Source organism: Clarias gariepinus, chromosome 27 (genome assembly GCF_024256425.1).
Source record: "Clarias gariepinus isolate MV-2021 ecotype Netherlands chromosome 27, CGAR_prim_01v2, whole genome shotgun sequence".
Classification (NCBI taxonomy): domain Eukaryota; kingdom Metazoa; phylum Chordata; class Actinopteri; order Siluriformes; family Clariidae; genus Clarias; species Clarias gariepinus.
In genome coordinates, this window is record NC_071126.1 from 1792184 (window position 1) to 1804374 (window position 12191).

A 12191-nucleotide genomic window follows, 5' to 3' on the forward strand; every position below is an offset into this window, starting at 1 on the left:
GGACAGACGAGAACTAATTAGTGACATCACCTGTTTTGTGCACAGGGAGAACTATAATACATGGCACATGTTGTCTTAATCCTTTTGGCCACCGCTGTAGATAAATACACCTTCCAGCCAGTCATGTAATTATCCAATCAGCCAATCAAGTGGCAGGAGCACAATTCATGAAATCATGCACTAATAGGTCCAGAGCTTCAGTGAACATTTACTTTAAACATCATAATGTGAAAAATATGATTTTAGTGATTTTGACCATGGCGTGGTTGTTTTTAGAAACTGCTCCTGGGATTTTCACCCACAACAGTGTCTAAACATTTATTCATTGTAAAAAAAAAAGTATTTAAAAGTATTTTACAGAACTAATTTTACAGAAAATAACTTTTTATAGTATTTTATAGTAGTTTTTCATTTTTTTTTAACTACAAACAAATCTCTGTAAAATTACAGACATTATCTGTTATTAACTGTTATTTTAAGTATTATTTAAAAAAAATAAAAATAAAAATTAACAGTAAAAATACCATACTATTTTTACTGTGTTTTTTCTGTTTTTATAAATTACATACAATTCATGTAAAATTACGATAATACATTTCAATTAAATATGAAACTCATAAGATAAAGGTTAATGTCCATACTAAAAATGTAATGTTTTTTGGGTGGGGGTGGGGGGGATTTTATAAATATTATATTCAGGCTATTTTATTAATTTTGAAATCTTAAGTTTGTCTAACCCTTTATTGAACATTTGTGTTCATAGAAATTTATTTTAAAAATTGTTAAATAACAGGGTTTTTTGTGTTGTTGCTTTTTTTGAAAGTGTTTGATCTTAAATTTAAACAAATATGTAAAATAACAGTGTTTCCCTGCTAAATGTCTAATGCTGTTGCTTTATTGAATGTGTTTGTCATAAATTTTTTGAATAGGAATCAGCACTTTGATTACAGCTTCATTACGTGACCATGTAAAAGATTAAATAACAATTTTTGTAAATGTAATGTTTTTGCACATAATATAAACTAGAGTATTTTACCTTAATTTTATGGTTGTTGTGTTATGATATTTTTTGTTTTACAGTGTACGAAACCAGAGAAGAATGTCTAGACCAGAATGAGCTGACCAGAAGTGTATAGTAACTCAAATAATCATTATTAGGCAGACTGATAGATGTTTAAGAATAAATACACAAGAAAATTGTGACCTTATGTAGCTTATACTAATTAAGTTTTTCATATTGTTCTTAGTTCTATTTAAAGAGGTTTAAATAAATAAAATAATAATTAATTAATGGATATACAGTATTAATACAATTTTCCACTGTAAACTGAATAAATAATAAAAAAAAACTGTTTATGACACACCCAGACTTTATACAGGTCTTCCCGTTGCCAAATTAAAACTACAGGAATGCACATGAACTGTTTGTTGTTCTCTTTATGTCCCAATTGAATCCTTGTTTATTTGGGTCAGAGCTCTACTCTGATTGCCTTATAAATAGCTGTGCTGATCCAGCATCCGAAATAAACACTCTGCCCTTGACATGTGTGAGTTGTGCCTGGATCAGCTTCCCCTGTACAGGTATTCGTGTTCTCCCAGAGCACTCTCTATACACACAGAGGATAGCAAACTAAAGCATGGCAAGACTCGCGACATGCACAAATCTCACTTTTTCTAATTAAAAAACAAATCAGATTTGAAAAAAATTGACTTTTTTTTGGAAATTTGCCTCATCTTTTTTTTAAAAAAAAGAAGAAGATTTTTGTTATAATGGTAAAATGTTGTTGCACATAAATAATGTGTAGTGTATAATAAAGTCACATTTATCCTATAAAGCATAAACTCCTCCATCTTGATGTTCATGATTTGATTCCTTAGGGAAAAAAAAAAACAAGGTTGACTTAACATGTAGTCCTTTAGATTGAGATCGAAACCCACCTGGCAGGATGGTGAGCTGGGCGCTGCAGCTGATGGAGCCATACTGGTTTGTGGCACTGCAGGAGAACAGGCCTCCGTCTTCAGGGAAAACTTCGGCTATCACCAGAGTGCAGATCTCTTCTGTTGGTTCAAACACAGGAGTCAGCAATTACACTTTGATTACAGCTTCATTACGTGACCATGGCTGCGAATGCTGCATTCAGCATCACCAGGATACTAATCACTGGCCTGATCATCTGTCATCATCTGCATCTGTGTCTCGCCCGGAGAGCTATTCATCAAAACTACATTAAAATGCAAAAAAGTTTAGCTCTCTGGAAGCAAAATATGAAGGAATTAGAGGGGCTCAAAACTTTTGCACATCGTTGTATACAAAGTATTTACAGTTTAGGCGTGATGTAGTACAAATCTGGATCACTAATCATCATTTAGCTTCAATGACCAAGGCCCCCATGTTTTATTCCAACTTTATAAATCAGATCCAAGATTCAAGGTTAATTTGTGTCTATTGTGAAATGAGGTTTCACAATATACTGTATTTCTTAAGAAATATAATTTCTTAGTCAAACACAGCATGATTTCATCATCAGACACATGGTGGTGAATTTAACACTGCTGTGACGAAGGCCGTGATAGGATTTCAGAGCTAATCAGGTGACATGATAAACAGCTGGTGAGGTGATCCAGATGTGTCCCAGGTCCATGTGACAGGCAATTCAGACAGGTGTGGCAACACAGACATGTTATAAAAATTTGTCAGGACTACATGTGATTCACCTGAAAAGAAGAGCTTAATCCTGTTTAAACATCACCTGCAGACTTATACAGACAAACACACATGAGCTGAAAGGCGTGACGCACAGAGCACGTATCACACCCTTTTGACTCCACAGGAAGTGTATGTTTGTGTTAGTTTTCGCTCGTAATTGTTTCCACCTACGTTCTGATTCAAAAGTTGGTTCAGCAGCGATGATATCATGAGCACCGGTGCGCTAACGCTAAGATTAAAGCAGTGTTTGTGAGCGAGTTGATAAATGTGTGTGCCATGTGTTTGTGTTGTTTTGCATGTCAGGGCAGGAGCCACACTCACCGGGCTCTGCTGCAGATCTGGGTTCTGGGAGAGAAGGAGAAGAAAGAGAGAAGAGAGAGAGGAGAGACATAATTGTGTTAGTAGTAGCTTTGTCAGTTTCCTGTTTTGCTCGGTTTTTATATGTCAGTTCGCACTTTCTCCAAAGTTAATAGGTAGTTATGGTTAATTTGTCCGATTTTCCCAGAAGTGCTGTGTGTGTGTGTGTGTGTGTGTGTGTAACTTTTCAATAATTTATATTGAGCTTGCAGTTCCACAGAATACCGTACATCTCAGTTCATTTACACTAAACCATACGTTCTTCATGGCATCCTGTCATCGATAGCACTGAGGAACAGCAGCTGTTTTGTGGCTGTTTAAACAAAGTATGTAGTAAAAAAAAAATAAAAAGTCAGAACTTTCACAGCATTAACCATTAGTGCCGTCAGGGTGTTGGTGATACGCTCCTACTTTTTTGGAGGATGCGGAAATCAGGCGAGTCCTGGATCTCATGACCTTGCCGGAACCACTGAACCCGGAGCGGCAGGTTTCCCTTCACCCTGCACTCCAGAACCACCAGCTGCCCCTCACACGCCTGAGCATCCTGCAATAACTACAAAGAGACAGAACACGAGAAATCGAATAAGATGGGAAATAAGACTAACGCACACTCACATACCTCCCTATAGAAGTGTATTAATGCGTAGAGGAATTAAACATTTCAGTGATGGGCAGATGGAGTGAAAGATGATTGATGAGGTTTTTTTGTTTCATTTTCTTTTAAATACCTTGGTGAAGGTTGGGGGCCCTGAGTGAGGTCCATCAGTAGTGTACTGTGGGGAGACAGGACTCTGAACCTGAGCGAGAGAGAGAGAGAGAGAGAGAGAGAGAGAGAGACATTTCTTCTGTCAATTAGGTGATATTTTACAGATATATATATATATATATATAGTATAAATGTATTCCTTATACTTCAAAAATCTGTTACTGTTATACCTAATGAGATTTCCAGACACATGGAAGTGTTCCTTTTTTTGGCCTTTGTGTGTGTGCATGGTTGCGTGTGTGCGTGTGTGTGTGTGTGTGTGTGTGTGTGTGCGTGTGTGTGTGTGTGTGTGACTTACTCTCTGTGACAGTGGCTGGAGCAGTGTGGAGCGGAGGGACGGTTTATCAGGGCTTTTCGGTGAAGAAGTGCGAATGGTTAAGGACACCGACGCTGTTTTCTTCTGAGCCCTAAGGAAATATTTCAGAGTTACTCAAAGACGCTGCACACAGTCTAGTCCAAAATCAGCCAAGTTAAATTGAATCAACAGTTTTCCTTCACAGATTTTCCATTTCCTTTGTTTATGCTTTACCGAGTGCAAAAGTAAATGCATTCACACTCAATCAAAGGCAACATCCTTCGAAAAAAAAAGTCAAAAAGCTGAAAGCTTGAGGTTGGTCTCGGCCTATTAATCCCTAACGGCCGGATGTGGATCCAGAAGGCAGCTACATGGCTTATTAACCTTGATTCGGTTGAAGGGTCCGATTCGGCTCAGCTCCTCGGTTCGGTTCCTGTCCTATCTATTTTATGAAATTGTTATGTGACACCTATGTCAAAAAAAAAAAATATTTCCTCCATAAACTTAATAACATACACTGTGTGACCAAAAAAGTCCCCCACTCAGTAGGGTCAAATTATTGGGCTGAACCAAGCAGAGGAAAGAAGTGAAGAGATCAAAAATCACTTGAGCTGAGTTAGAAACCCTTCAACACAATATCAAGACCTGGAAAGATAGTGTTATGTTTAATAGTGAAAGTGAGAGCATTTCCACACACACACTAACCAGCTGTGTGACCATGAGAAAATCCCTTGTTAGTGAGACTCATAAGACAAAAAATGCTTCATATTGCATAAAGATTGGATGTTGGAGCAATGGAAGTGCCATCCATCCCCATCATGCATGATGCCCACTGTGCAATCACATGGATCTGGGATTGTTTCAGTTGCTCAGGTCTAGACTCAGCAACATTATCTCTAAAACTGTAAAGTCTGTACATTGAAGATCTTTGCGAAAAATGATTTAATGGGGGATGTAAGATGAGTAATAGGACACATCAAGATGATTATGGAGATTTTTGCCTGTCTGTTTGTCTGTCTGTTTGTGCATGCATCACATCCAACTACTGAACTAATTGAATCTTTACGAGTGTATTTGTTCTCGTTTGAGGCTTTGTTTCATCACAATCAAGTTAAAGTCAGAACTTTGTCTAGACCACACCAAAACTATTCCGAAGTAGTCTTGCCCTTGTTCTTCAGATCACACTATGACAATGTTTCACTCTTGCTATGATGTTCTGACTGTGGAATGCCGTGCTAGCTTTGTGTCAGATGTAACAGTACCCAAGTCTTCCATAAAGTTCATCACTGTAAAATGCTTAGGGAGTCATCATGTGTTTTTCTTTTCTGGAGAACCTGATGTGAGGCTTTAGGTTTCTCGTGGATAGCAGATGTACTGTATTCCCATCTTGTAACTCTCCCACGGAAGAGATGGAAAGATTCATCATTGCTTTAAGTTTTCTCCATTTGGAGATAATCACTCTTACTGGGTTGGCCTGTAGTCCCAATGCCTTAGAAACGGATTTGTAAAAAATTTCCAGACTAATTTAAAAACTTTATCAAGATTCTCTATTGAATGCAGAACTTATTGTGCTACTCGTCAGTTTAGTCTACTTCTGATTGCTTTTATTTAAGTTATGTTTAGATCCAAAAGTTCTGGCAGTAATCAAGCCTGGGTGCGTCTTTTCTAAATACAATCTAATTATCCCAGTTATTCTATTTTGTTTACTGGTTGATGCTGTAACTAAGATGGAGGTTACTTTTTTTAACATCGGATTAGAGTCAGTTAGTGGTTTTTAATTTTAGTTTTCAACAAAACATGTTGTTATATGTTAAATTTAGTTTGAAGATCTGAATGTGTTTAGATTTTTTGGACCCCTCTGTGTTAGTAGTGTAATAAATTGTAAAAAAAAAAAAAAAAAAAATTGGGGGGGAAAATGTTTCTGGAAACATTTAAAAAATTGCTGCCAATTTGAGAGATGTATTTTACTTGAAATGTGGTTCAAAGATCTTAGCTTCTAAGCAACTGAATAAGTCTTGAATCTAGCCAAACCATCTATAGTTTCTTTAAATACATTTACAAAAAACAAAATATAAGATAAGTAAGCGTATTTCTAGTCAAAGGTTACTGAAACTGTAAGCAAAAATGTCTTGTTCTATAATTTTCATGCTTCTTTCTTTCCAATCTTCAAATTAAATGTAATATATGTGACGACCTGATTGAATATGAAATCCTACGTGCCATTTCGATCAGTTTTTAGTCATTTATTTCTTGAAAGAAGTAAAATTATCTGGCACACAACAAGACATCTTTGCCTGCAATTTCATTAACATTTAGTGAGAAATGATCTTAATCATCTTATATTTGATTTATTATAAACTTATTTTAAACTTAAAAAAGTATAGGTTCATTTGGCTAGATAAAAAAAAAAAATTCACTTGCGAAGTTGTCTTTTTTTTGCAGTGAAGCCATTATGATCTTTCACTCAGGAGAGATTAAGTGAGAATATAAGATATTTCTGTGGTTTCTATGGGTTGGGTAAAGGGTGTAGCTGACTTAGGCATAATTATACAAATGACATCATGAAAAAGGCAGACGAAAAAGTGAGAAGCAAATCAGAGAAATAATTTAACAACAGGTTTAAGGGAGGAAAAAAAAAGATTATTTTGAAAAGTCTGAATTCTGTAATCAGCCGTGGAGTAATATGAGTGCAGGCTCAAACGTGCAGGCTTTAACACCCCTCGTGATGTCATTTCAAACCCGGGACATACTGTACAACAAATAATTACTACGAAGAAGGAAAAAGAAAAGGCGGCGAGAAGGGATGAAAGAAGGAAAGATGGATTATTCTACTATACGTCAAATAACGTGATTCAGGAAAAGATGACGGAATTAAATTGATTAGGACAGTAAACATGTAAGCACAGAATTCTGACATTGTAGCTGCTTTCCTGATTTATTGGAAAGCCGTTAAAAGCCATGACAAAGCTGTTACGAGCAGTATGAATTAGTTTAAGGGCAATTGTCCTGGTTCAAATGTCAAGGGAGGGGTCAAAGGTCGAAGTGGTTATACTGAAACACATACTGTGGCATGGCTCCTGACTTGGATCTGGAAGCAGATCCTTCCCCCTCTGAGTCTGAAGACGAGGCTCCTGAAGATGGCAGGTAAAAAAGCAAGAATGAGAAAGAGAGATAGAGAGAGAGAGAGAGAGAGAGAGTAGTGGAACATAAATAAAATGTTTGTGAGTGTGAGTCTATACAGGATTCCCACCCTCGATGTAGACCTCGGCAGAGGTGTTGTCTGCTCCCAAAGCGTTGGACGCTACGCAGGTGTACCTGCCCGTGTCGTCCTCGAAAGCCTCTGCAATCACCAGCGTGTGCAGGTCACCAGTCTGGCAGATCTGAATATCAGGACAGTGATGCAGCTCGCGGCCCTCACAGAACCACCTGGCCAATAAGAGAGCAACAGGGCAGGGTTAGCTGTGACGGAGCGGCCAACTGTGTCAAACGAAAGCCAAAGAAAAAGTCACCAGGAGGTCAATCTTTGATCTTTATGACAGCATCCTATTACTGCCTTTCGCTTCACTTCTACGAAACCAAATATTTAGTCCCGCAAAGTTATCGATGTGACTTGTTGAAGTGGCTGTGGTTATTAAAAAGAAAACCTGTTTGCTTTAGGTGGAAGGGTTACAGCTGTGGAATTCCTCAGGCTCTGTTTAAAGCAAGAAAGATTGGGTTGCTTTGGTTGGAAATTATTCAGCAAACACTCATACATAAGCTAACAGACCTTAGCAAGAGCGGGTGGGACAAATGCTAAGATAAATTACCGGAGACAAGTCCCTCATAAATATGACTCCATCAGTGTATGTCGCAACTGGAGGAGAAAAGGTGTGATGTTCAAGCTAGTTATGGATTATGCCTCTGCTTTCATAAACACGACTCAAAGACTTAATGTGACTGTGTCTATGAAACCCCAGGTATAGTCACTTTTGGTGATTCACAGTTTTCTACATAAATCAATTCAACACATGATTTATGCAGAACAGTGAATCACCAAAAAACCAACCAAAAAAAAAAAAAAAAACACTTAAGTTGAATTTTCACAGACAGGGTCAAAAAATTTGTTCACTGTGATCCATTTTTAATATAATACTGTACAAAAATAGATATAGCTTACAATAAAGAAAAAAGTCTTAGGACTTTACATGATAGTTTATCTTCTGATCCAGGTTTATTATAGCTTAGTTATTCCTTTCTCTCCATTATTCCTTTAATTGGATGGTGATGGACACAACTGCGACATATTTCATTCAGTAAAACACACGTGAACAAAGACGAGGACTACAAAACAGAAACACAAACATAAACTAGACAAGCATGAAATAGCCTTACCACAACATATAAGACAACAGACACAGGTCCAATACTGGTACTCATTGTGCATGGACGTGATTCAGATGTCTGTGAACATGTGATGTGCAGAGGCTCATGGGTACTACAGCCCTGCACCTCTGTGGATGCTAACCTGTCAAAAGCACCCCTTTACTGCATGCCTCCTGATGTGTCAACGCCGGCTCTGCGGAAGTTCTGGACCACCAGGCAAGTTATACATAATCAGCTGCCTCAGGCCAGGCCAGGGGACCAAACGTGGTGCAACTCGCACTGCAACGGGCCAAAATGACTACCTGGTGAGTGGCTTGCAGGGCCTTTTCATCCTCTGGCTTTGACATCTGGTTAGAGGCTGTTAGGTTGGCCTCTGACATGAACGTCACTGGGGAGGCCACCCAGTCGGCCGCTGTCATGAGCTTGTAGAGACTGCACTGTCAGTTTCTGGCTTTGGCTGTTTTAATAAGGCCGCCCCCATTAGCCTTGTGCATTGGCTGACCTGACCATTTGACAGGTTCTCTAATTTCCTGCGTCTTATTCCGTTTCTAAGCCTTCCCATTGCGTTTGAAACAGCTAAGCTCGGGTTTACACACATATTTTGATACTTTGGCATTTGTGAAGACATCATGAGTGACAGGGGCAATCAATTTATGTATTGGATATGGACCAATTTCATGGAAAAACTGGAAGCCACAGCCAGCCTAACCTCAGGTGATCACCCACAAGCTACTACAGTAGGCAGGTGGTGTCTGCTCATCAAGAGATCACCCTCTCCTAAGTAAGTTCTAAGCTGAAAACCAAGATGTCTGGACTCAGTTTCTCCCCTGGGTTGACTATGCTCAGAGCTCCTTTCATCACATTGCCACTCATCGATAACCCCATTGCAGTGAGTGCACGGGTAACTAGTTCCACAGTTCCACTATTCCCATGGAATGCTAATTCCACAGACTATCCCACACTAGACAATTGGTTTGGATAGAGCCACAGTGTGGTGGAGCACACCCCTCACCTCGAACAAGTAGCACAAACCACAAAAGAATACATAAAATGGCATAGAGCAGCAATGTCACAGTATGACCCAGCAGTAACCCCAATGACGTCAAGATCCCAAACCATACAGACTGTGACATACAAGCTGGATCTACCGCATCACTTTGGAAGAGGTGTTCTGTCATGTGCGTATCCCAGAAAACCTACAAACATGACTTACACAGACCCCCAGAACTTTCTATGACCAGTGCATATTTGCACTATGTTAATTACTTTTTTTATTCTGGTTTTGACTTTATCTGGGTTTTTACAAATTTGGACTTGACTAGTTCTCAAACTGAAGAGTGATAACTGAAACCTTAAGTGGTGAGTTTCTCGCCTCCTGTGCGGAAGGTCCAGGTTCAAATCTCACCCAGTGCCCAAACCCAGCCACTGCATGCAATGCTGGTCCCAAGTCCAGATAAAACGGGAGGTTTGCGTCAAGGAAGGCATCCAGTGTGTGCGGATCAGCAAGAACATACAGTATATATATCAAATCTAAATTGTTTTAAATTTGAGTAACAACATTGCTGCTTTTGTACGAACAAAACCAGACGACTAAATCGGGACATACTCTTTTAAGTGAAAGGAAATCGTCATGACACTCATCTCACCTTGAGGTCCTGCAGAAAGCAGTTCTTTCTCAGAGGAAAGCATGAGTGCACGGCCACAATAAAAATCTCAGACAGACCACCCAGAAGCCACGCACAAGACACACATTTCTAATCTTCTGCTTCCTCCTACAGTCTGATTAGTTGTCATTATTAGAGCAATAACTGCTGCCTGATAGAAGTTGATTCCTGAACCTCGTTCAGACTGAGCTTTATCAAGATTTATTAACATACCGCCAGCTGTGCTGACAATTTCCCTTCACTTAAAAGCTAATGGCTGCGGTTTTCCTCTTATGTTGGCCCTTTTTCTGATCTTTGAATTAGACTTCGGAATTTTCTTAAAATCTATTGTCTTTGATGGTTAACAGCGCTTAGTCATGACATATTTATTTAGACAGTGACAGGAATGAGTAGATTTATGTGTGCAGATGGCAATGGAAAAACATCCAGGTGTCTCACACACATGCCTGGGAGACGCCGCACTTCCATGTGACGCATAGTTCTGAGGTTCATAAAGGACAGACGGAATGCGCTTTACTCACACTCAGACAGACGTTCACACACTGCAAACACACCATAACGCATGTGAACATGACCCGCTGACCTGAGAAGGCTTTAGCACTTATTAGACAAACTGTCAAATGCGTAGATCTACTCACCTGCCAATCCTCCCTGAGGGTACAAGAATTAATACTTACAGGGAGCAGAGCATTCCCTTCACCTTCACACACACACACACACATACACACACACTCAGTTAAAGATATTTTACTGGCATTGTAGGCCCAAGAGCCGTCAAAACAGCTGTTAGTGAAGCTTGGAACGTTTCACAACATGATAAATACTTCTATAAAGAAGTCTAACAATGTAGCACCTTTCAGACCAAATCATTTCCCTCTCCCTTGGTCCTTTTGATCAAACTTTATGTGCATATTTTATCCATTTCAAGTTTGTTTCTTGATGATCTGCATGAGATTTTGCATATCTCCATTTCTCGAGAGGTGAAATATTTCACACATTCCTCCACATCTTGTTATTATTGTGGACATAGTGTTTGGTTTGGCTCTTCTGTCTTACACCATCATGCCAGTTTCACACCTCGGACACATACTGTATCTATGTCCCATTTACACACTCATTTCGTTCTCACACCCCAACTGTGAAATTCACTATTCATTGTGCATCTTTGGACTGTGGAAGGGAACCAGGGATCCTGAAGAAAACCAACCAATCACAGGGAAAACATGCAACCTTACACACACACACACCAGAGATAAGAGCTGGACCTGTAACACAAAAGGTGCAAGGTGAGAAAGGCTAACTGCTAAGCCACCGTGTCTGCTTTTATATATCAGGGATGCAATATCAACTAGATAAAATAATTGATAAGGGATCATCTGGATAGGAAAGGTAATCCGACATATAGAGATGGGAAAAAAATCACTTATATAATAGTGCCATGTTGTGAATTAAGCTTCGCCACGAATAGTTTTCATTTTACTCCAATGTTATAAAAAATAACAACATTTAATCAGGAATGCAGCCACAATCCAAATTCCAGCAAGTCTGATGTGGTGAACTCCCTTTTTTTTTTTTTTTTTTTTTTTTTGCCTTTCCCCATAATTAAAAAAACTAGGTCTTATACAATTCCAGGGGAAATATGAGTTTGACATTTTTATGATTATTTATCCTGTAAAGCACTGACACCTTTGAAACATTAGCACAGTGAAGGTGCAGCAAAGAGAAAGGTCTGAAAATTGGAACAATTCGGTTAACCTTTATTCTTTAGATGGTCAGATGCAGTGTTTTATGTCTTCACGCCATCTGTCACTGCTGTGATTGGAAGTTCCACTTGCACACCTACAGGCACACACACTTGGACATGCCAATCAGGCTAGAGTGCATGTGTGGGAGTAAACTGGAGTAAACTGGAGTAAACCCAGCAACCATGAAAACGCCACACACATACTGTATACACACATACCACCACAGCCCCCCCCAACCCCCCCCTGCCCCCACCCCCGCCTCCCCAACCCTGGAGGTGTGGGATGACAGTGCTAA

At 39.2% G+C, this 12191-nt stretch overlaps 1 protein-coding gene across 4 annotated transcripts in view; it reads right to left on the reverse strand.

Annotated features, from left to right (window-relative positions):
- Positions 1–12191, reverse strand: part of palld (palladin, cytoskeletal associated protein) — an 88867-nt gene that overhangs the window by 39469 nt on the left and 37207 nt on the right. For 3 of the 4 annotated variants that reach the window (XM_053488774.1, XM_053488777.1, XM_053488778.1), the window contains 7 exons: positions 7376–7551; positions 7190–7256; positions 4129–4237; positions 3793–3861; positions 3476–3617; positions 3029–3052; positions 1939–2058 (listed from right to left, as the gene is read on the reverse strand). In XM_053488774.1, coding sequence (XP_053344749.1) covers positions 1939–2058; positions 3029–3052; positions 3476–3617; positions 3793–3861; positions 4129–4237; positions 7190–7256; positions 7376–7551 — 707 coding nt within the window. The remainder of the gene's footprint in view (positions 1–1938; positions 2059–3028; positions 3053–3475; positions 3618–3792; positions 3862–4128; positions 4238–7189; positions 7257–7375; positions 7552–12191) is intronic. The other variant, XM_053488776.1, reaches the window with a different exon arrangement.